This window comes from Rhinoraja longicauda, chromosome 26 (assembly GCF_053455715.1).
Source record: "Rhinoraja longicauda isolate Sanriku21f chromosome 26, sRhiLon1.1, whole genome shotgun sequence".
In the NCBI taxonomy this organism is placed as follows: Eukaryota; Metazoa; Chordata; class Chondrichthyes; order Rajiformes; family Arhynchobatidae; genus Rhinoraja; species Rhinoraja longicauda.
In genome coordinates this window covers 3103352-3129407 of record NC_135978.1, presented here as the reverse complement: position 1 = coordinate 3129407, position 26056 = coordinate 3103352, and the positions used below count along the sequence as shown (strand labels likewise).

The following is a 26056-nucleotide window of genomic DNA, read 5'->3' as shown; positions in this document are numbered from 1 at the left end:
AATAACTCAGCGGGTCAGGCAGCATCTCTGGAGAGAAGAAATGGGTGACGTTTCGAGTCGAGACCCTTCTTCAGTCTCGACCCGAATCGTCACCCATTCCTTCTCTCCAGAGATGCTGTCTGACCAGTTCAGGTACTCCAGCATTTTGTGTCTACCTGTCTGCAGCCTTGCTGACTAACGGGGACATGACGGGGCAGCACCATCTGCTGCTGTTAGTTTTATGAGAACATTCTCCCTGATAGCAACCGGATAAATACAGAAGACTGCATGCAAGAATAAACGTTTGAGGATGCCTTTTAGAACTAAGTGCGATTCCTATCACTTGGCACTTATCTATTACACACAGCCATTCTAAACCAAAACCGCTGAGCCTGTTCCAAGCCCGGGATGGAAGCTCGCACTTCACAGGACTTGTGCTTCCTGTGCCGCCGCTCAGCTGGTTGAATGGCCGGCTCTTTAAACACAATTGGAAGAAAATTAAATATGCCGGATGTGCCCACTTTAGTTGGAAGCTCCCCAGACAGCGAGAGAAAGTGGCACGGTGGGCTTCTATGGGGAGCTCTGCAGGAAGGTTAGTTCCATTCGGGGACAGCCAAGGTGCACAGTCAGCACTTGAGTATCGGGGCTAAATGATGTTGCAGCAGCCACACCGCCAGGCTCGGCTCGAGAGAGAGAGAGAGAAACGTCTTTGAGACTGCCACTTATCACAACGCTTCAATTCAAGGGCTTCGGGAAGCGAGGCATCTCAGAAGGTGGCCAAATAACTTGTCAGCAACATCAGCAAACTGATTCTTGACTGAGCCACAGAGAGATGTCAGGTACCTTCTGGTAAGTGTCCCAATCGGTTTGATTAGGTGACAACACATGCTGGAAATGCAGCACCTTTTATAATGAAGAGAATATCAGAAACACAGCAACCCTGATCTGTTATGCATTTACTGTTCTCACTATCTAGCCCAGGACTCCAGATATTGGGGGCTTTTACTTTTGGTCGGATTTTCCAGAGATGATGTGTGGCAGCTGACTGATGCAATGCTGGATTATAGAAACGCTTAACGTCCTGATAGAAAGAGGCGGCAGAGTAGTGCAACTGATAGAGTTGCTGCCTCACAGTGCTGGAGACCCGGCTTCGAACCTGACTTCAGGTGCTATCAGTGTGGAGTTTGCACATTCGCCCTGTGAAACAAAATGCTTTCTCTGGGTGTTCCGGTTTCCTCCCACACTCCAAAGATGTGCAGGTTTGTAGTTTAATGGGCTTCAGTAAAATGATAGATCGTCCCTCGTGTGCAAGATAGTGCCAGTGATCGCTGGTTGGTGAAGAGACTGGTTCCACTCTGTATCTCTAAAGTCTAAAGCACTGGGGATCAGAACAGAATGGATCAACTTCAAGCCATTTGTGTGCTTCATATGGGGTTGTAGCTGAACAACATGGGAGAGGAAGGCTGGGTGAAGCAGCAAGATAAAAATCTATTGACATTCTCATTCTCAATTTCCATTCTTAATCCCTGAAGTAAAGATTCTCACATGAAGATTAGATGAGAAACAAAGTGCCAGTTAACATCTATGCCACAAAAGTACCAGTCAATGAGCATAGGACAGCATCAAACTATCCACCATAGGGTAAACTCACAGAGTCCCTTGCCCAGAGTAGGGGGATTCAAGAATCAGAGGACATAGGTTTAAGGTGAGGGGGGAAAAGATTTAAATACGAACCTGAGGGGTAACTCTTTCACACAAAGGGTGGTGGGTGTAGGGAATGAGCTGTCAGAGGAGGTAGTTGCAGCAGGTACGTTCGCAATGTTTAAGAAATATTTAGACAGGTACATGGATAGGAATTAGAGGGATATGGGCCAAACGCAGGCAAGTGGGACTAGTGTGGATGGGACATGTTGGTTGGTTTAGGCAAGTTGGGCTGAAGGACCTGTTTTGTGCTGGATGACTATATAACCCAGTACTTTGTTTTCACCCTAAACACCACAGGGCTGCAGTGTGGGCCATCTACAAAATGCAATGTAGTTCCTTGCCTACGTAACTCCAAAAGCAGCTCCCAAACTCCATCTCCCATTACACCTACAAGGGCAGCAGGTACATGGAGATACCAACACTTGGAGCAGGAACTCAGACCTCATGTGTTGGAGATACATCATTGCTCCTTTATCATCGTTGGGTCTAAATCCTGGAACGTCCTAGCCAACCCTGGAAGTAGCTTCACTGGAACATACTGGTGAAGGAGGCAGCTCATCATCACCAGCTCAAGGGCAAATGGAGATGATCCATAAATGATAGCCTTGTCATGATTTCCCAGCTCCCAAAAAATGAATGCAAAGCAAATATGAGACTTGCCCGCGTGCCTCTCACTTACTCTATGATCTCTTAACAATCATTGTGACGAATAGCCAATTGAGCAATGTGACAAGGAACTGCTGATGCCTGTGAGATCGGAACATATTACAGCAATGACCACACTTCAAAACTGTGCTATTGGCTGTAAAGTGATTTGGGACATTGTGAAAGGACCATTAAGGCGCTGTATAAATTCTAGCCCTTGTTTTATATCTATCAGCATCTGCAGGGTAGGAGGAACAAAAAGGGACCATAGACTCTACCACACCATGGATTGCCGCTATATGTTGCTTGGGCATCATAGCCATTTCATGTGGCCACTTACTCCCCAGTCAGCCTATAATCTGAGTCAGCTTTTATGGATCAGTCTGGTTGCACTTTTTTTTTGTAATTTTGATAACACAAACCAAAGGTGCTGCACAAACAAACCTCTTTGCCAGCTTGTAATTCAAAAACACACTCTCAAGGTGCAAGATAGTCATATCTCAAACCAAATATTGCTTGGCAAATGATATTGAAGATTGAAAGGATGTAAATGACTGTTCATCTTAAGCTCACAGAAGTAGTGCAGATTTATCCCAGTATTCCAGTGCTGGTGATTTAGAATATTTAATACCATTAATATTTTTAATCCTTTTTGGTTTTAATTAAGTAACAGCACGCCGGTTCCTATCAACACATTCCAGGGTGCAGATTAATTGTAGCTTAATATAATCAGAGCTGACTGTTGTAAGTGTTAGTTAACGAAACAGCTGCATATAAATTGTGCCCTACCTGGGGAGGTTGGCATGGTTCCAGAGTATATTTGCTTTGTGCTTCAACAAATGTTTGAAGCAATGATATGACCAAGGTTGGAGACAGTTCTTTTTATTCTGGGAAATGGTTGGGAACTTTGTTTCTCTATTTTGCTTTACGTCATCTGCTCTGTCAGTCATTAGCTCATGAGATGCTCCCCAGACCGGTGGCTTGACTGAAGGAATAAGGCGGCAGTCTGGAATTAACACGGCCTCTTTGATCTTTTCTGTTCATTTTAATTGGAATTAGTTCTATTTTTAACTGGAACTAGACCAAGTGGACCCGTTGGGCCCATTCCTCGTAGAGGGGGGACAGGGAAGGGGAGAGGGTGTCGTCACTGAGTGAGCCCTATTCACCCCTCCCCCTCTCCTGACCCCCACCTCCCTCCCTCCCCCCACCCCTACTTCCCCCCCCTCCCCTCACCCCCACTTTCCCCTCCCTCCCCTCACCCCCACTTTCCCCTCCCTCCCCCACCCCTACTTTCCCCTCCTCCCCACCCCCACTCTCTCGTGCCCCCCACTGTCCCCCTTCCCCCCCACCCCTACTGTTCCCCCCACCCCATCCTCCCCCCTGCCCCCACCCCCTCCTTACCCCACCCCCACTCTCCCCCTCCTTCCCCCACCCCCACTCTCCCCCTCTCTCCCCCCACCCTCACTCCCCCCTACCCCCACCGTCCCCTCCACCCACTCGGCCGCCACGCCGACTCCCCTCCGTGGAGCCGTTGGCTGTGAAAAGCACTTACCAGTGCAGTGGCCGTGCGTTCAACGCTGACTGCCGACGTGCGAGTCTCTGCCGGGGCGGTGCCAGGCGAGAGGCGACGGGAGACGGGCGAGGGAACGACTGAGGCCGGGCGAGAGGCGAGGGGAGAGGGAAGGACTGAGGCCGGGCGAGAGGCGAGGGGAGACGGGCGAGGGAAGGACGGGGAGACGGGCGAGGGAAGGACTGAGGCCGGTCGAGAGGAGAGGGGAGAGGGAAGGACTGAGCGCGGCGCTATCGGCGGCCATCTTAGATGGTCCCACTTAGCAATTATGGATTCCTGCAAAGGCATTTCATTTTCTTCAATATCAAGTGGTGTTGCCTTGTTTGCAATCACAAAATTTACATTGAACATGGTACTTTAAAGTCATTGCATGAAGTGTTTTGATGACAAGAGTCTCTGAATGTAACTGAAAGTGAAAAATAAATTAAACTGCGTATGTTGCAATCAGGAAAAAAAGAGAGGGTGCAAGTGGCTGAGAGATGATCTTATAGAGGTGTATAAAATCATGAGGTGAATGCACAGAATCTTTTACCCAGGATAGGGGAATCAAAAACCAGAGGACATAAGTTTGATCTAAGTGGGGTACGATTTTAAACACTTTAGATTTAAAACATTTTCACTCAGAAGGTGGTGGGTATATGGAACGAGCTGCCAGAGGACTATTTGAGGCCAGTACTATAGCAACATTTAAAAGACACTTGGACAGGTATGTGGATAGGAAAGGTTTAGGGGTATATGGGCCAAATGCGGGCAAATGGGACTAGCTTACATGGGGCACTTTGGTCGGCACAGCCGAGTTTGGATGAAGGGCCTGTTTCTGTGTTGTATGACTTTATGACAATTTGAAGTTGTACTCTGTACTAAAAATGTTAGTTGTATCATAAACATCGCATATAATTATGTAAGAATTTAGTAATGAAATAATTTGAACAGATAATTTGACGATCAGCTTAGAATCACGGGGAGCAGATTGCATGCAGAACATGTACTTGTCCATGAATATCTCAATGAGAAGAGGTGCCCATTAATCTTGCCACGCAATGCAGCGCCTTCAATCGTGAATGTGCGTGAATGTGACAGCACTACTGACATTATTGAAAAAAAGTGGCTCTGATTGATTTATTTTTAGGGAGGATGGCATTGCTGGACAATTTTACCCATGTTTGTAGGGAAATGTGTTGTGTGCAAAATGGAAAGGAAAAGCTATAGCATAGATACTTCTGATCGATCTTCTGAAGCTTAAAGGTGTAATGCAAGGGATTGTCCACATTGAGCTGGGTCGTAGACGGAAAATGTGAGAAATATTCCAATCTGGGTATAGAGGTAGAGGTCAAGGTGCATATTGATCACTTGCTTGTTGCCACTTTTCTGTCAGTAACAAACAGACATCGGTGTTAAATCACCTTTTGGCACATAGGCCTTCATCAGTCAGAATATTGAGTATAAAAACTGGGAGGTCATGTTGCAGTCATATAAGACATTATTGAGGCCGCACTTAAGAGTATTGTGTTCAGTTCTGGACATCATGTTATAGGAAAGGTATTATCAAGCTTGAAAGGGTTCAGAGAAGATTTGCCAGGACTTGAGGGAGCTATAGGGGAGAGGTTGGGCAGGCTGGGACTATTCCTTGGAGCACAGGAGGATGAGGGGTGATCTTACAGAGGGTACAAAACTATGAGAGGGATAGATCGAGTATGGAAATCGAGAACCAGATGACATAGGTTTAAGGTGAGGGGGGGAAAGAGTTAATGCGAACCTGAGAAGTAACTTTGTTACACAAAGGGCTTGTGTGGAACAAGCTGCCAGAGGAGGTGGTCAAGGTAGGTACTATCACAACGTTTAAGAAACATTTAGACAGTTACAAGGTTAGGAGAGGTTTAGAAGTGTATGGACCCAGAGCAAGCAGGTGGGACTATCGTAGATGGGGCATGTTCCATATACGCACCACCCTTTGTGTAAAAAAGTCGCTCCTATTAAATCTTTCCCCTCTCACCTTAAACCTAGTTCCTCAGGTTCTTGATTCCCCAACTATTTTCAACTGATCGAGAATTCAATCTGCTGAACTGTTGTTTGATTCTTGTTAACAAAAACGTTCTAAACTGAACAAATCATAACGATAACTTAAGGGGATGTATGTTTGGACAAGTAACCAAGAAATACTGCAACACCATTATTCTCTTCGCTGGAAGCCTAGCCATTGGGTCGAGAAAAGATTAATGCAGCATGAAAAATAATGATCACACCGTTCTTGGACTTCTTAAGCTGGATCTTCTGGGTCACAATGCAATAGGGGGTGGCAGCAAGCCGCAGAGACGGGAAATCACAATGATGGAGAAATGTACCTTCACAGCGCCTTCCGCCTCCACAAACCAGCGTCTGAGCATTGCCTGAATCTGCCCGTCGGTCAGCTCAGAGTTTGCACCCAGGATCTTTCTCTTCACCGTTTCTTCCAGTAGCAATCTGCGCAGGCGCCAGTAGAAGAACGTGCGAGATGTTGGCCAGTCCAAGATGTCCTGCGGTTAATGAAGAAACCATTGACAGGCACAAGTAGACAGAGTGGGACAGAGAGCATATGACATGCATGTCATCAATGGTCAGGTTTATACATGAGAGCGAGGAAATCAAGTTGCATCTACCCACACGTCTTTGGAGTGTGGAAGGAAACCGGAGCAACTGGAGAAAACCCACGTGGTCACAGGGAAAACGTACAAACTCTGTACAGACAGCACCCATAGCCAGGGTCGAACCCGGGTGTCGGGTAGTGTAAGGCAGCAACTCTACTGCTGCGCCACTGTGCCACCTTACTCAAATTAATGGAAGCATAGATACGGTAGATAGTCAGAGCCTTTTCCCAAGGGTGGAAATGTCAAAGACTAAAGAGCATAGCTTTAGAATGAGAGGGGCAAAGTTTAAAGGAGATATGCAGGCCATGTTTTTTCAGGATCACACAAAACATTCTTCAAGGTGCATTGCAGCCCTCTCTCTGTTTTCTTCACTCAGTCATAGAGCCGTACAGTTCAGAAACAGGCTCTCTGGCCCATTTCGGTTTCCAAAATGCTGACCAAGTTGGTTTCCTGGGCTAGTCCCATTTGTCTGCATTTGGCCCATCACCTTCTAAACCCTTCCCACCCATATATATGTCCAAATATCCAAATATCTTTTAAAAGTCATAATTATGTCTGTTTCTACAGCTTCCTCTGACAGTCCTGGATTTGCCAGCACACACGCAAAGGTCTAAGCAATCAGAATTTCTACAGATTACGTTGAAATGATAACTTCACATGGGATTTCAGAATGATATTCCGAGCCTTATCCAAAGCCAATAGTGTGTGAGGCGTGAAGTGGGGATGGGGTGGAAAGGCTGTATGTGCACGTGCTTCTGTGGCAAAGACACACCCAACTGGAATCCCAACTGGTCTCTTCTTCCTCCACCCTCATCAGCTAAACTGTACATCTCACAATTTCAACCCTCTGGCAGACTGAACCTTAACAACTATAATGAACTTGGCTGAATGTTCATTATAGCTGCTAAGGTTTGCAGTCTTCTTCCAAACAGTTCTTCAGGTCATGCCTGAAACCTGACCAATTTAATTAGAACATCTAATTGAACTGGGGCAGACCCTGCACTTTGTACAATCTGCTTGCAGTGTATTTCAATATACCTCAACCAGAAGGGGACCATACCACATGAGAAAATGTTAGCTTCCACATCATGAATGGTCTTGCAAATGACAGATAGAAATCTCAACTTGCTGGTAGAGTGGTACAGCATGGAAACAGGCCCTTCTGCCCAACCTGTCGTTGCTAACCAAGTTGCCAGACCGGCTTAGTCCCATTTGCCTGCATTTGGCTCATAGCCCTCTAAACACTTCCTATCAAAAAATCTGTCCAAAGTTTAGAAGTTGTAACTGTATCTGTTTCTATAGCTTCCTCTGGCAGCTACATTCTGGATGTGGACTAACCTTTGAGTGAAAAACATGCTTGAGGATCCTCTTAAATCTCCACTCTCATCTTATCCCATCCCTCTAGATAGTGATGGACCAGGAAGCAAAGCGGTACACATACCCCAGCTTGCATTGACGGCGCCGAAGGAGAGATGGTTGAAAACTTCAAATTCCTAGGAGTCAATATCACCAACAACTTCCCCTAGACAGCTCCATCCAAGATCATATGAAATTTACAGTGAATTGCGGACGCAGCCCAGACCATCACACAAACCAACCTTCCTTCCATTGACTCCATCTATACCTCACGTTGCCTTGGCAAGGCCAGCAGCATAATCAAGGATAAGTTGCACCCTGGCCACTCCCTCTTCTCCCCTCTCCCATCAGGCAAAAGGTATAGAACTGTGAAAACGCACACTTCCAGATCCAGGGACAGTTTCTTCCCAGCTGTTATCAGGCAACAGAATCATCCTACCACATCTAATGAGCAGTGCTGAACTACTATCTACCTCATTAAAGACGCACAGACTATCTTTGATAGGAATTTACTGGACTTTATCTTGCATTTAACGTGATCCCCTTTATCATGTATCTGTACACTGTGGATTGCTCGATTGTAATCATGTATTGTCTTTCTGCTGACTGGCAACAAAAGCTTTTCACAGTACACGTGACAATAAACTAAACTAAACTTATTTTAGAATCATCTACCCTGGGAAAGAGACTGTGTTTACTTTATCCATGCCCCTCGTGATCTTGTACACCGCAATATGTCATCCCTCAGCCTCCTAGGCTCCAAAGAAAAGAAAATCCCGAGCCAATTCAACATTTCCCTCTAACTCAAGCCTGCAAGCTCAGGTGTCACCGTGGTGACACAAAGTGCTGGAGTAACTCAGCGGGTCAGCCAGCATCTCTGGAGAACAAGGCTAGGTCCTTTAGTCCCCAAAACATGCAGGTTTGTAGGTTAATTGGCTTCTGTAAATGATCTCTAGCATGTAGGATGGAGCTAGTGTGCGGAGTGATTGTGGGTCGGACTGAATGGCCTGTTTCCACATTGTATTCGTAACCTAACCTAATGGGCGGCAGGGCAGCACGGTGGCGCAGCGGTAGAATTGCTGCCTTACAGCGAATGCAGCGCCGGAGACTCAAGTTCGATCCTGACTACGGGCGCCGTCTGTACGGAGTTTGTACGTTCTCCCCGTGAACTGCGTGGGTTTTCTCCGAGATTTTCGGTTTCCTCCCACACTCCAAAAACGTACAGGTATGTAGGTTAATTGACTGGGCAAATGTAAAAACAAATTGTCCCTAGTGTGTGTAGGATAGTGTTAATGTGCGGGGATCGCTGGGTGGCGCGGACCCAGTGGGCCGAAGGGCCTGTTTCCGCGCTGTATCTCTAAAAAAAAATCTAAAGGTGATGTTTCAGGATGGGACCCTTCTTCAGATTATTTTCCAGCACTTTGTGTCTTTTTTTGTAAACCAGCATCTGCAGTTCCTTGTTTCTACTTCTAACATCCCGGTGAATCTCTTCTGCACCCTTTCCAACTTGACGATATCACAAGTTATAGCAGCCATTCGGCCCATCGAGACTACTCCGCCATTCACCCATGGCTGATTTCTGCGGTGCTGGCTCGAAGGGCCAAATGGCCTCCTCCTGCACCTATTTTCTATGTTTCCTAATCCCATTTTCCTGCCTTCTCCCCATACCCCTTGGCACCCGTTCCATCCTTCCTGAAGCAGGGCGACCAGAACTACACACAGTAAAACCGCATTCTGGGGATGGGGAGTGCAAGGGTCAGGCTGTAATCAAAACTGAGGCAGAGGATTGGAGGCACAGAACGAGTTGAATGAATTAGATGACTAACCGTGATGACCCCTTTCTCTTGCATGCGACCCGGTGTATCGTGAAGGTCGGCAAACGTCACTGCAACCTGGTGATAGATGGGCAGTAGAAACTCCTCCCGCTCTCTCAGTTTGGTCTCCAGCTCCTTGCTCTCGCACGGACTCAGCTCCGGAGTGCCTGTGGCCAAAGACATCTTTAGAGAATACACAAAGACAACGAGCATGCACTGATCATAGATCGAGAATTGCCTTTAGACGTTTGGGTTTTCCCCCCGCTGATACCATTGCTTTATTCCTGTGCAGATTACCAATGCTGTTTATACATTTAAAGGATGTGGATGCTACTGACGACATTGGGCGGCACACCGATAGAGTTGCTGCCGTACAGCACCAGACCCGAGTTCCATCCTGACTACGGGTACTGTCTGTACTGAGTTTGTACATTCTCCCTGTGACCTCGTGGGTTTTTCTGGGTGCTCTGGCCTCCTCCCACACTCCAAAGATGTGCAGGTTTGCAGGTTAATTGGCTTCAGTAAAGATTTTAAATTGTCCCAAGTGTGCACTATAGTGCTAGTGTACGGGGCGATTGCTGGACGGCACCTTCTCACTGGTCCAAAGGCCCAGTTACCGAGCTGTATCTCTAACATAAACTAAACTTATCAGTTAAGACAGCGATATAGCCATTTGGGGTATACAATATACAAGTGGCACGTACACCCTAACACACACCACACAAACTGATCGCCAATAGAATGGGTTTATATCAACAACATCAAGTATAATTTATTTCACTTTGAGCTGCCGAGTGTGTCCAAAGAAATACTGCTTCTATACTTAGCCCCTTTCAGTTGATAAAAAGTTTGGCAATTAATTTCTCAGTGTGATACAGTTGACATTCTCAGTGTCTCTGCCATGTTTCCCTTTAATAACAGAGCAACGAGATGTCATTTCTTTCACCTCACAGCTGTGCAACATTTGCAAACAGAACGATCAGCCTCATTTAAACCTGCGTGACACCACAATATGGAACAAGGACTGCCGAGCACTTAGAGGTTATTAGCCAAAAATCAGCACTTAAAAATTCTGCTCCTCTGAAGAAAGATTCTGCTGGATGCAACTGTGAAATGGTGCAAACAAAAAAAAAGGAGCAATGTGAGAGATGGGGGGTGGGGGAAAGCAGCGTGAATTCAGAGTTAAAACTGACCAATTTTCATCATCTCCTTCAGTGATTTCCACACACGTCTTCTTCATCGTTGTCTTTTGTGGTGAGCTTGGGGTAATGTCTCCAACACCTTCAAGGTCAGCTGCAGGAGGTGCCCCCGGGACACTAGGATGTCCGTGTGAGGGGAGGGACGCGGTTGGCGGGCTGTGCCGGTCGCCGGTGACGGAGGGAGACCCTGCAGGATCCTGGGGCTCGCCTGGATCGGGAACCGCTCCAGTAGACCGAGCACGCGGGCCGACTGGACTTGGAAATGACGCCAAAACATGGCAGCGCCCGTATGTGTAAACATGCAAAAATAACTTCACTGTGCAGTTGCACATGTGACATATAAAGCTCCATTGAACCTATCAGGCCTGACATGAGACTCTCCTCAAATCATACATAATGAAATCAAGACTTGTCAGTCTATTCTGCTTAATTGCTCATCAACGTTTCTATGTCCTGAGAAGATTGAAGAGATTTGGTATGCAGATGAATACTCTCTTGAACTTCTATAGAGAGCTTGTGGAGAGCATATTGACTGGTTGTATCATGGCCTGGTTCGACAAATCAAATGGTGAACACTGCCGGATACTGACCTCCCCACTATCAAAGGCATCTACAGGTGGCGCTGCCTCAAAAAGGCAGCCAGCATCGCCAGAGATCATCACCACCCTGGCCACGCTCTCATTACACTCCTGCCATCGGAGAGAAGGTGCAGGATTCTGAAAACCCTGTCCACCAGTTTCAAAAACAGCTTCTTCCCAACAACACAACACTAACTAAACTATGATTGCACTGAGGACTTTGGGGTTTTTTTTGTACCAGTATTGTAGTTATTAATTCATTTAATTTTTTATTATTTATTATCTTCGTGTCTTGTGTTTTCAGACCTGTAAACTGCTGTTAGTAAGAATTTCATTGTTCTGCTGTTGGTACATATAACAATTATACACGCTTAACCCGTGTTTGGTGCCACCTCTTCGAGTCATAGAGTCATACAGAATGGAAACAGGCCCTTCAGCCCAACTTTCCCACACCACCCAACATGCCCCATCTACACTAGTCCCACCTGCCTGCGTTCTAAACCTATCCTATCCATATACCTGTCCAAATGTTTTTGACAGGACTTGATAGTATCTGCCTTAACGACCTCCTCTAGCAGCTTGTTGTATGTACCTTCCACCCTTTGTGCCCCCTCGGGTTGCTAATAAATTTAACTCCCCCCCCTCCCCCACCTTAAAACTATGTCTTCTGGCTCTTGATTCCCCTACTCTGGGTAAAAGACTGTGCATTTAACCCGTCTATTCCTCTTAAGATCTTACATATCTCCTTAAGATAACTTTGCATCCTCCTGCGCTCCAAGGAATAAAGTGCTAGTCTGCTCAACCTCCCCCTGTAGCTCAGGCCCTCGCGTCCTGGCAACATCCTCGTAAACCTTCTCTGCACCCTTAATGCTTTTATTGTTGGACTGTGGGTGACTGAATTTCGTCCAAGATATTTTTGGATGACAAATAAAGCTATCTTGAATCTTTCCAGCTTAACAACATCTTTCCTATAAGTGTGATCAAAACTGAACACAATACTCTAAATGTGGCCTAAGCACTTCTCTTTTACTCACTTCAGTCTCAGCTGTAGGAAAAACAACTGCAAATGCTGGTACAAATCGAAGGTAGACACAAAATGCTGGAGTAACTCAGCGGGTCAGGCAGCATCTCGGGAGAGAAGGAATGGGCGACGTTTCGGGTCAGACTGATGTCAGGGGAGGGGGTGGGACAAGCTGTGTTAGGAATTATGAAGGATAACGTTCATCTTGCTTAGCCAGCTTCAAAAGGGATCCACTCCTTCAATCTGTAATCCAATTTTATACCTTATCTCACAGGCATGTATTTAAATATAAATTTATTAAAATGTGCAGCTGTTTAAAGTTTATAGGGTCAACTTGCCAATAGCAGTATACCATTGTCATCAAGTTATACAGCACAGAAACAGGCCCTTCAGCCCTTGCACATGTCGACAAAGATGCCCCAACATCACTCATCCCACCTGCTCATATTTGGCCCATATATATCCCTCTAAACCTGACCTATCCATGTTTACTGAAACTCTGCTTTCAGAAACGGTGGGAATTGTAACATGTGAGGAAAGTGGACCGGGACAGGATCATTACATGGAGCAATTGTCAGGTAGAGGATGTATGGGAAATGGAAAGCCAAGGAAACAGGTACTTGAACACTTGTTAGGGATTGTAAATGCACAGTGGGTAAGCTGAATTGAAAGTATTTTATGCTCTTAATGACAGCTCTCTTGTTGAAAAGGCAGCCCAACCATCCAAACTAATGGTTTAGGTAATATTAACAAATATGTCGATGACTGTTTTCTGCTCAATTTAAAGCTGGGTTGCTTTAAAGATTTTTGCTGTTGCAAGTGCTGTTCTCTTGAAAAATAAACAGCAGTGAAAGAGAAGACAGAGAGTGATTATGCAATGATTGATCCCCTTTGTGGCTATTTGTTGCTCACAATCACTATTGTAAAACCAAACTCCTGATCAACCAGACACACGTCTACAACTAAATCACTAAAGAGATCTCATATCCTTGTTGCTTCACAACGGCAAGCACAATCTAACGACTGAGTAATACAAAAGGTTCTGTCTACCTTATCTGTCTCTCTTTGTTTTATATACTACCCCAAATGCATTTAGAATATAGAAGAGTGCAGCTCAGGAACAGACCATTCGGCCTACAATGTCTGTGCTGACCATGATGCCAAGACCAGCTCTGTTCTGCTTGTACTTAATCTATCCCCCCCATTCCCTGCACATAATCCATGCGTCTATCCAAACATTTCTTAAAAGCCACAATCATATCAGCTGCCACCACCACCACCACCTGACAGCACCTTCCAGGCACCCACCACCCTCTGTGAAAAAAGCTTGCCCCACTCAGCAGTAGAGTCGCTGCCTCACAGCGCCAGACACCCGGATTTTAATCCTGACTGTGGGTGCTGTCTGTATGGAGTTTTCTCGTTCTCCCCGTGACCGCGTGGGTTTTGTGGGTTAATTGGCTTTGGTAGTAAATTGTCCTCAGTGTGCAGGATAGTGCTTGGGAACAGTGATCACTGGTTGGCCGAAGTGGCTGTTTCTCCAAACTAAAAATTAAAATAAATCTCCTTTAAATATTGTCCCTCTTACCTTAAAGGTATGTTCTCTAATCGTTAACATTTCCACCATGGGGAAAAGGTTCCGACTGTGTACCCTATCTAAGCCCCTCATAATTTCCTATAGTTCTATCAGATTTCCCCTCATTCTCTAGCATTCTGGAGAAAACAGTCCAAATTTGTCTCATTTAAAGCATCTGGTATCAACATCAAACACTGACTGAAATGATCCACCAACTATGATGCAGAATAAAGCTTGTACGATTTTACCCAAATTCTGCACAGCACCAGATCTGTAGAGCATCCCTACAGCAGTGTGAATTATTTTATTTATGCATGACGACTCGGTAGTCGATTACATTTATTTAAACATGAGTAGTCTTTTAAAGTAAGGGAAGCTGGTATTGAACTGCGAAAAAAAGCTCTGGGTAGAACCGTGGTTGGGTTACATATTAAAATATTCTAGTGCTGACAACAATCAAAGATTAAGGAACGTAGAACAGTACAGTACAGGAACAGGCCCTTAATGTTTGTACCGAACATGATCCCTAGTTAAACTGATCTAATCTGCCTATACATGATCCATGTCCTTCATTGCCTGCACTTCCATGTACCTATCTAAAAGTCGCTTAAACGCCACTAGAGTATCTGCCTCCACCACCACCCCAGGCAATGTGATCCAGGCCCCCACCCACTCTCTGTTTAAAAAACTTGCCCCGCACATCTCCATTAAACTACAGGGAGAGGTTCGATAGACTTGGATTTTTTTCTCTGTAACGTCAGAGGTCGAGGGGTAGAAGTATATAAAATGTTGGCAGGCAGACTGGCAGAACCTTTTTCTCAAGGTGGAAATATGCAACACCAGGGGGTGTAGCTATAGCGTGAGAGGGGGGGAATATAATGGAGATGTGCTGGGTAAGTTCTTTTACACAGAGGGTGGGGAGGGATCTGGAACGCATTGTCAGGGGTGGTGGTGGAGGCAGATATGATAATGGCATTTGAGAAGGTTTTCGATAGGCACATGGATTTGCAGGGAATGGAGGGATATGGATCACTTGCTAGCGGATGAGATGAGTTCAGCTGGGCATCATGTGCAGCACATTGTGGGCTGGACCCGTTCATGTGCTGTCCTGTTCTATGTTCCATATTCTCATCTTACACCCTTTTGTCTTCTCTTTGGCCTTAGTTCATCCATCTATCTGAAGAAGGGTTTTGACCCGAAACAGTCACCATTCCTTCTCTCCAGAGATGCTGCCCGTCCCGCTGAGTTACTCCAGCATTTTGTGTCTATCATCTACCCATCAACCTCTTCCTCCCCCTTCACCTAATTCCACCTATCACTTCCCAGGCTTAGTCTTGCCCCACCACTTTTCCAGCTTCCTCCCCCCCTACTACAATCAATCTGAAGAAGAGTCCTGACATGAAACGTCACCTTCCCCCTTCCTCCAGAGATACTGCCTGACCCTCTGAGTTACTCCAGCACTCTGTGATTTGCTCAAGATCTTAGCATCTCTTGTTCTTTGTTTCTCACTGAAGATTTATCCCAGTTGGTGGTGCTGTGGTCAAGGCAGGCAATGCACTCCTGCCACTAATGTCATTAACATACAGGGCATTTGGAACTGCCGACCAACAATTAATTTCCAGGTGATCACATTTTTTTAGTTTAGAGATACGGCGTGAAAACAGGCCCTTCGGCCCACCGAGTCCACGCTGACAAACGATCACCCATACATCAGTTCTATCCTGCATACCAGGGACAATTTACAGAAGCCAATTGATCCACAAACCCGCAAGTCTTTTGAATGTGGGAGAAAACTGGAAAAAAGCCACCCGGTCACATGGAGAATGTGCAAACTCTGTACAGACAGCCCCTGTAGTCAGGATGGAACCAGGATCTCTGGCGCTGTAAGGGAGCAACACTGCGCTGCGCCTCTGTGCCACCCCGAATGTACTCTGCAGCGGAACTGGATTTGGAATCAAGAGTCATTGGCTCTGACAAATCAGTCAGCAACAATATGAAACTAACTTGTAAACGGTAACCCTGGGGCAGAGTTACAGGGTCGCATTCTTCTACTCGGGCAGCTTCAAGGACATGTTTCAGATTGTCGTGACCCACAGTGGATGCATAGAGTCTTTTACCCAGACCAAGGGGATTAAGAACCAGAGATCATAAGTATAAGGTGAGCGAGGAAAGTTTTAATAGGAACCCGACGGACAACTTTTTCACTCAGAGAGTAGTGGGTGTGGGGAAAGGCCACATGAGAGCCTAAGCATAAATTAAGAGCTAGCTGGATGTGAAAACAGGCAGGTTGCTGTGGGTCTACACAAGACTTGCCGTCTTTGGGCTAAGTGCTTCTTGTCCTTCTGCCACTTCTGGCCAACTCAGTGAAGCAACTAGCCAAAATCCAACTAGTCAAACTTGCCAAGTTTGAAGAAGGGTTCTGACCCAAAACGTCACTTATTGTTTTTCTTAAGGGATGCTGCCTGACCCGCTGAGTTACCCCAGCACTTTGTGTCTTTTAATAGAAACCAGCATCTGCAGTTCCTTCCTACGTCACTATCCATGTTCTCCAGACATGCTGCTGACCCACTGAGTTACTTCAGCACTTTGTGTCTTCTATTGTAAGCCACCATCCGCAGTTCCTGGTGTCTACAAGGCACCGACCCTCTCTAATCCTGTACCTTTTTTTGAACATAAGTCAAAGATGCCCCCTCTTCCCTCCCATACTACCATGACAACGTATCCTACGTTACCTGGAAGCAAGTCAGGTGCCTGACTGCACCATTTTTAATATACAACCTTGACTGATTCCAGGTAGACACAAAATGCTGGATTAACTCAGTGGGTCAGGCAGCATCTCTGAGGAGAAGGAATGGGTGATGTTTCGGGTCGAGACCAAACGTCACCCATTCCTTCTCCTCAGAGATGCTGCCTGACCCGCTGAGTTACTTCAGCATTTTGTGTCCACCTTCGATTTAAACCAGCATCTGCAGTTTTTTTCTCTAACTGATTCCATACCAGCATGAAACTCCCAACGATGGAGCCAACTTTCATGGACACAACGCACAAATGTGTCACAGCGGTGTTCACACCAGTCAAAAAGAGCAGCGCACTTGACTAGTAATCATGACATCAATTGGAAGGGCTGTGCTTTGAAATAGTCTGCTGCAGGGGCTGCCTCTCAAGCCCTGAGACGCGTCATTTTAATCAATATTTTTATTTTATGCCACATGTAATACTTGACAAGTGCAATTACAAAAAGCAGTAGAAATCTGATGCAAATTCTGATAAGTTACCATATTAAAGAGGAAAGGTTTTCTGTTTTTTTTTGGTCTTAAATGAAGTGTCTCTTCTAATCTGTCATTGCCGTATTGATCTGCCCTGCTGCTTTCTTTTTTGTCATTCTCATTACCACATAAAGAAATCATTCTCCTCTTTCCAAATTTTCACGGGCTGCATCTGCCAATTTCTGGGTTGGCCTGCTGAATTCTGAAATTGGTTCTCTCTTACAGCTGGAGAGAGAAAAAACAAAAACAAAAACAAAAAGGAGTTTTTGGAAGGGAGAGATTTGCCATCGCAAGGGCATCTCGATGAGTCGGAGTAGTTTTTTCAGATCTTTGGGGGTGTCTGGCTTTTCATACGGCTCAGCGGGATTCAGATTGATCCCTGTCAGAACCAATCGTGTCAAATCCCATTTTGGGTTGCCTCTTGAATCTGCCAAAGGCCTGTTATCATCAGTTCAGTAAAAAGATCAATCCAGCTCCGAATGAGAACATAATCAGCCATTGATTGATCCTGGCTCCTTCAGAGACTGCTAAATTTCCCCTGTGAATGGTTTTCAAAGTGCCAAAGGTCAAGTCGACGGGATTTTTCATTTTTCTGCTAAAATGTGTGTTCATACATGTATTTTAAAATGCATAAAAAAGTTTTGGCTAAAATTCTCAAAATAATTCTAGCAAGAGATACACACCTGAAACACAAAATTGTAGGTTTTCATGTTACAAAGTAAGACAGCTAATTGAATATTAAAAATGGATTCATATTAACTTGCATTATTCTGAGCAGAGATATTATAGTATTTATAAAAAATAAATTAAATAGTAGAATCAAGTACATTATAAAATGATAAGTGCATGCAATACAAGAGTAAATGAGAAAGACTATTCTACGGAACCCACCAAATGAAGAATACAGGATTTAAATGGGGAGAAGTAAAATTTGCCTTTTTGCACAAGCAAACATTAAAGGAAATAAAAGTCAGGAAACAGCTGATCAAGTTATGCCCTGTATACATTTTTGCCCCTCAGTCAGAATGCAAGTTTCATTGCTGAGCAACTGCGCTTCTACATTACAATGTTAATGGCTAAATGCAAATTGCAGCCTCTCTCTGCTGGTGGAACCCTACATTGTACACCTGCGATTTTACGTCCCTACAAACCTGCTCTTCAAATTAAACGGTTGTTGCTGTGTACATTCAATTTGGTTTTGCAGTCCTGCATGAGTGCAAGTCTGTGCTCTCTGTTCTTTATTCTGAACAGATTCACTTCGGCTGCACCTGACAATTAATTTAATTGAAGTAGGATGGAGCTCTGGCAAGACCGAAACACACCAAACAAAACAGACCTTTCCACTGGTATAAATCTTTACAGTCTCATTACAGCACGGGCATTCAAACATTTCCTGTTTGTAAATTTGGCACCATGGTGGAGTTGCTAAAATACACCAGCACATTCTTGACCGTTATTTAATTGAAGATTGTCCCTTTCTCAAAACTGTGACCACCAAGTTTCATTAACGGCTTCTTCCCAACAACCAACAGGCTCTTGAACAAAACGCCCTAAACTCAACTATGGAATGACTTTGGTTGCACTAATGACTTCTGTTTTTTGCACTAGTAATGGGATTATTCATTTATTTTGTTTATTCCGCATAGTTTATGTGTATTGTGTTTATTGGCCTGTTAAGGCGTTGATGAAGAATTTAATTGTTCTCTTGTCAGTACATATATGACAATTACATATTCTTGATTGCTAACTGTTTAAATTAGCTCCTGTCCTCTTAACTCCACTGAGAAAGCTGAAATTTATTTTCCTTTTTAAAATGAAAGGATTTTTTTCTTTGTCCATTGTTCCCAGTAAGGAAATTTCAAATACTAGAGGACTTAGCTCTAGGTGAGAGAGGTAAAGTTTAACGGAGGTGTGTGGGGCAAGTTGTTTTTACACAGAGGATGGTGGGTGCTTGGAATGCACTGCCAGGGGTTGTGGTGGAGGCAGATAGAATGGTGGTGTTTAAGAAACTCTTGGGCAGGCAAATGGATATGCAGGGAATGGATGGATATGGATTATATGCAGGTAGACAAGAGTTAGTCTGGCATCATGCTCAGCACAGACATTGTGGGCCAAAGGGTTTGTCCCTGTGCTGGACTATTCTGTGTTCTATGTTCAGGTAACTGCTTAGCTGCTGTCTTTGTGTAGGAAGGAATTGCAGATGCTGATTTAAACCAAAGATAGACACAAAATGCTGGAGACACTCAGCAGGACAGGCAGCATTACTGGAGCGAAGGAATGGGTGACGTTTCGGGTCGAGACCCTTCTTCAGACGTCTGAAGAAGGGTCTCGATCCGAAACGTCACCCATTCCTTCGCTCCAGAGATGCTGCCTGTCCCACTGCGTTACTCCAGCATTTTGTGTCTTTCTGTCCAGCTTCTATCTTTGCCTTGAGTCACCTGCTGAACAGGAAGCCATCCTCTAAGTGTAAATACCTTATTCAAACATGAGAATTACAATTCATCGATTCAGAGAGGGAGAGCAGGGTCATTCAGTGTTCTTAACACCACTCCTACTGGTGTGACATAATTTGCTCGAGTACTCTATTCTTGATGAGTTTAGTGCAGTTTAGAGTGGCACCGCTGCCTCAGAGTCATTGCCAGAGACCTGGGTCCAATCCTGTCCCCGGACGCTGTCTGTGCGGAGTTTGCACGTTCTTCCTGTGACCATGTGGGTTTTCACCAGGTGCGCCATTTTCTTCCCATATTCCAAAGACGTGTATTTTAATTGGGCTCTATAAATTGCCCCTAATGTGCAGGGAAATTGGGATGACATAGAACTAGTGTGAATGGGTGATCAATGATCAGTGTGGACTAGGTGGGCTGAAGGGCCTGTTTCCATGCAGTATCTCTAAAATAAACTGAATTAAACTACATATCGGACAGGAATTTGGCCACAGGTACCACTTGGTGGCGAGACAACTAACCAACTTTACTTTTCAACACCTTGACCAACAAGACAGAAGGAAAAATGGGATGAAACATGGGCTTCGATTTCAGCTTGACATCCAAAATATGTTCACACTCAGTCCGACTGACAGGAAGAGTTTTTATGTCACTGTAAAAATGTACCAACACTTTTTATGGTGCAGCAACTTCTACATTTCCTCCAGGGATGATACAAAGCTGAGTAGCTCAGAATTGATATCATTTTATTGTGATCCATTATTCCAGCATTCCCACACTGAGGACATCAGTGTTTGTCTCTGACTAAAATGCTCGTTCAAAAATGCATAGTTCAAATATTCAAATTGCTTTCAGAGTGCGGGGCACTCCCGAGAATTGGCATTGCCTGGCCAGGCAATTGGAACACCCCGATTTAATTAACTATCTTTATTAAAGTTATTGGCAGCAAACAAAAGCACCCCTGACTCAGGACCCCAGTAGAAGCCGGAGTTGGTGGGGGGGGGGGGGGGGGGGACCAGGGGAAGGTGGGCATGGAGCCATCTGAGTTCCAACAAATATAAATGAGAATCATTGAAGGAGCTGAGACAAGAAGCAGGTTTTGCTCTGGGGAATGACTGGAAATACCATTTGTAAGCAGGGTAGTCTAATGCCAAATAAAGGCCCAAGAATTGTAGAGATGTCTCAGTTCAGGTCATAGGAGCAACATTAGGCCATTTGGCCCATTATGTCTACTCTGCCATTCAATCATGGATGATCTTTCCTTCCCCTTCAATCTAATTCTCCTGCCTCATAACCCTTGACTCCTTTACTAATCAAGAACCTGTCAATCTCCACTTTAAAAATACTCAGTCATAGAGTGATACAGCATGGAAACAAGCCCTACGGCCCAACTTGCCCAAACCAGCCAACATGTCCCATCTACACTGGTCCCACCTGCCTACGTTTGGCCCATATCCCTCTAAACCTATCCTATTCATGTGCCTGTCCAAATGTTTCTTAAACATTGCGAAAGTAACTGCTCAAAGACTTGGGCTCCACAGCTGTTTGTGGCAATGACTACAGGACATAGTTTAAAGTTTGGAGGAGATCTAAGAAAGATTTTATTCTTCCGCCCATAGGGCGACTTGAATCTGGATGGAGCTGCCTGATGAGGTTTAGTTTAGTTTAGAGATACAGCGCGGAAACAGGCCCTTAGGTCCACCGGGTCCACGCCGACCAGCGATCCCCGCACATTAACACTATCCTACACCCACTAGGGACAATTTTTACAGTTACCAAGCCAATTAACCTACAAACCTGTACGTCTTTGGAGTGTGGGAGGAAACCAAAGACCTCGGAGAAAACCTACGAAGGTCACGGGGAGAACGTACAAACTCTGTACAGACAGCGCCCTCAGTCGGGATGGAACCCGGGTGTCCGGCGCTGCAAGCGCTGTAAGGCAGCAACTCTACCGCTGCGCCACCATGACACTCTCACAGCATTTATGACGCATCTGGATGAGCACTTGAATCACCAAGGCAAAGTTACCAAAGATGGGATGGGATCACCATTTGCTGACAAATGGGATTAGTATAGATGGGCATTTGATTGTTTTGTACAGGCATGATGGGCCGAAGGGCCTGCTACTCTGCTGTATGACAAAGAGCACAGAGCAGTATAGCACTGGAAAAGGCCTTCCGGCCCACAATATCCATGCTGAAATTGATGTTAAATTAATCTCCTCTGCCCACATGTGATCCATATCCTTCCATTCCTTGCCAATCCATGTGCCCATCTAAAAGCCTCATAAATACCACTATCATATCTGCCTACACTTTACTTTAGACGTTTGAGTTACAGCGCGGCAACAGACCCTTTGGCCCACCGAGTCCACACCGACCAGCAATCACCCCATAAACTAGCACTATCCTACAGACTGAGAGCAATTTACAATTTTACAATTTAACCGAAGCCAATTAACCTACAAATCTGTAAGTCTATGGAATGTGGGAAACCGGAGCACCCGGAGAAAACTCACGCGGTCACAGGGAGAACATGCAAGCTCTGTACAGACAGCACCCGTTGTCATATTTAAATATTTAGTCATAATATTTAAATATTTAGACAGCACCCATTGGTGGGGTTGCCAGAGGAAAATGGGCATGGAGCCATTTTGAGTATCCCACACCCCAAAGACGTACAGGTTTGTAGGTTAATTGGTTTCGGCAAAATTGCAAATCGTCCCCAATGTATAGGATACTGCTTGTCAGCATGTACTCGGTGGGCCAGAAGGCATGTTGGCACGCTGTATCTCTATAGTTTAATGTTGTGGATGCGCTGCCAGGGGTGGTGGCGGTGGTGGAGGCAGATACAACGCTGGTGTTTAAGAGGGAACGGAGGGATGTGGATGACATGCAGGCAGAGGAGATTAGTTTAACGTGGCATCATATTGGGCACGGACGCTGTGCGCCAATGTGCTGCCCTATTGGAAGTTTTACAAACAGACACTATTGCCCTCAGCATTTGAAGAGTTAAAAGTCTGTGAAATTCTCTTCAATAAATCAGTGAGACTGAAGTGTGCAGTGGAAGACAAATGGAGCCAACACACGTCTGACGGAGTCTGCAGGTTACCTCAGCCTAACTGCTTGTTTGTGGCAAATGGAGTGAAGTGAGCATCAAAGACCAGTGATCCAGAATAACCAGGAGTTTTGAAAAAAAATCTTAAATTAGCCATAAAAGTAACATTATGCAATGCTTTGTGCGAGAAACATTTTCTGCAAAGCTCCAAGAGCTGCCCTCTTTCCATTAGGCTGTGTTTTTAACAATCAAATTCTTTGTTGAGCACAATTATGACTCATCCAACTGAGGTCTTTATCAACAGCTATTGCTTTTACAGTTTTTCAGATACAAGTGACAAGCTCTTTTGCTTGCTTAGAGCTCAAGCTGCAGTTTGAAAGGACAGCTATCATTTTCTGAAGCATTTTCCTTTCGCTAAGTGTTCGAAGTAAATAAACAACAAACAACATAACCCATCAATTCAACGTGGCATTGTGCAGAATGCTTCCTTGATTGTGTTGTTTAAAAAGGTAACCCCTTGTTCACAGGAAACGTAGCAAGCCAATAGATTATTATTCAACCCAAACAGTTCACTTCAGCCTTTTATACTCCACATGCCTCCTTCCACCCTTCCTCAATCACCTGCAAAATGCTCTATCCTCATCTACATCATATATTTATCTCACCTCAGGTGACGAGGAGTGGGCTGGAAGGAAAGGGGCCGGGGGTATTGCCTCCAGCGCCTTAAAGATCGGCTGCAGGAGGAGGTAAATCTTTATTGCGCTCTCTCTGATGCCTCTGCACCCTTTGCACAAGACAACCAGAGGTTTACACGGCTAAATTTCCCGTGGAAAAGTTAGAAATGAAATGGAGCACAACTGGCCTCATCCTGTTGATGCACAACTATGACTAAAGATAGACACAAAATGCTGGAGTAACTCGGTGGGTCAGGCAGCTTTTGGAAAAATGGGAGACGTGATGTTTTGGGTCGGGACCCTTCTCCAGACTCAATGACTAAAACTTAGTTTAGTTCAGGGCTACAGTATGGACACAGGTCCTCCTGTCTCTGAGTCCACGCCAACCATCGATCACCCTTCACGTTAGTTCTATGTTGTCCCACTTTCGCATCCACTCCCTACACACCAGGGGCAATTTACAGAGGGCCAATTAACCTACAAACCCGTACGTCTTTGGGATGTGGGAGGAAACAGACGGCGGTGGAGGCCAAGTCATTGGGTATTTATAAGCTGGAGATTGGCAGGTACTTGTTTAACAAGGGTGTCAAGGGTTATGGGGAGAAGGCAGGAGAATGGGGTAGAGAGGGAAAGACAGATCAGTCATGATTGAATGGCGGAGTAGACGCGTTGGGCTGAATGGCTTAATTGTGCTCTTATGAACTTATGAAACCGGAGCACCCGGAGGAAACGCACGTGGGCACAGGGCAAACGTGCAAACTCCACAACGACAGCACTGGAGGTTAGGATCGAAGCTGAGTGTGTGGTGCTGTGAGGCAGCGGCTCTACCCGCTGCGCCACAGTGTTCCCTCCTCGAGACCTTCCCAACTTACTGGACAGTGCAATTGATGTTGATATTTGCCCATTTCTGCCGGGGGGGGTGGGGGGGGAAGCAGTGAGCGGGCGGGGGCCAGGAACGTCCATGTAAAAAGCAGAAGGAGAACCATATAAAGTGAGATCAGGGCCTCACTCCTACATCAATTACATTCGGCAGCTGCACAGCGGGACGTGTGGAAGAATCACCATTCTAATTTCTTGGACAGGAACAGCGGTGTTCCGAGAGGCACGCGGATGCTCAAAAGTGAAGCAAAGTAAATTGATTGGGCAGTAAAAAAAAAATTAATTGCCTGTTAATTTAGATTTGGTAACCATGACAGTAGATCATACAGATCACAATCTCATAAATGAGCTCAAGTTGAGCCTTGGGGCCTGTCACCTCCAGGCTGTAATCAAATTAAACTGTGAGAGACTGATTTAAAATAATAAATAAATAAAAGCCACAGTGCATTACTAAGTCGCAGAGCAGATTTAAATACGAGACCGGCCAGGCATATTAAGGCATTTTACACGTCCGGGCATTAATCTATAATAATCTTTGTTGGTGGGGGTGGGGGTGGGAGAGAGGGCATGGTTTAGTTCAGTTTAGAGACACCGTGCGGAAACAGGCCCTTCGGCCCACCGAGTCCGCGCCGACCATTGCTCCCTGCACACTAGCGCTATCCTACACACACGAAGAACAACTTACATTTACCAAAGCCAATTAACAATGTGCAGACAGCACCCGTAGTCGGGATGGAACCCGGGTCTCTGGTGCTGTAAGGCAGCAACTCTACCACTGCGCCACCGAGTCGCAGAACAGATTTAAACATGAGACCGACCATTCATATTAAGGCATATTAATCTAGACAAAACTTTGTTGGTGGGGGTGGGGGGAGAGGGCATGCAGGTGGTGGGTGGTTGATAGAAATTAAAGTGCACATACCCAAGCGCTCGGCCAGATTCATGTACATAGGGTCCACCCTCCGCATTGTTTTCACCAAGTCTTTCTTCCGGAATTTGATCTCTACTGTCCCCTCTGGCTCCAGTACACCACCTCTGATGAGTAAAACACATTTGCGGGCTAATTAACCATGCAATTATTCAAGGCATAAATTAAAGTCACAACATCTCACCATATTTAAAAATATATATATACTCAGTTTAGATTTCAATAAATAAGATGTCACTCTTAGTTCTGAGCCTGGGGTTATGGCAAAGTGTTACGGCTGCCTTTGTAAATACCCGAGTTGCCCCAGGTCTTAGGAGCAGGCAAATATTATTATTTTATAAGATTTGAAGAAAGAAAATTAATGGCAATTTCTGCCCAGCCCAAACAGAAATCATGAAGGTTTGATGTTATTTTCTCCTCTTCATGGCATCTCACTCCCAGGATATTTAGTAATCTGAAGTTAGAAGCCAGCATAAGCGATGGAGACCATACCCAAAAATTGTTTACGGAAGGGCGGCACATTGGCGCAGCAGTAGAGTTGCTGCCTCACAGCGCCAGTGACCCAGGCTCGATCCTGACTACGGGTGCTGTCTGACTCCCCTTACCCCCCACCCCCAATCTTTGCACATCCCCAATCCCTTCGACTCGTCACTTTAATTTCATGTTTCATGTATCTTGTGTTTTATGGCTGGTAGCAGATCAATTTTCCTCCTGGGATAAAGTTCTATTGTATGGAGTTTGTACA

At 45.3% G+C, this 26056-nt stretch overlaps 1 protein-coding gene across 2 annotated transcripts in view; it reads right to left on the bottom strand.

Moving 5' to 3' along the window:
- acaca (acetyl-CoA carboxylase alpha) overlaps nucleotides 1-26056 on the bottom strand; it is a 222738-nt gene that overhangs the window by 5520 nt on the left and 191162 nt on the right. For both annotated transcript variants that reach the window (XM_078422758.1, XM_078422759.1), the window contains exons 51-53: nucleotides 25306-25418; nucleotides 9705-9859; nucleotides 6241-6411 (exon numbers count right to left, since the gene is read on the bottom strand). In XM_078422758.1, the coding sequence (XP_078278884.1) occupies nucleotides 6241-6411; nucleotides 9705-9859; nucleotides 25306-25418 (439 nt within the window). The remainder of the gene's footprint in view (nucleotides 1-6240; nucleotides 6412-9704; nucleotides 9860-25305; nucleotides 25419-26056) is intronic.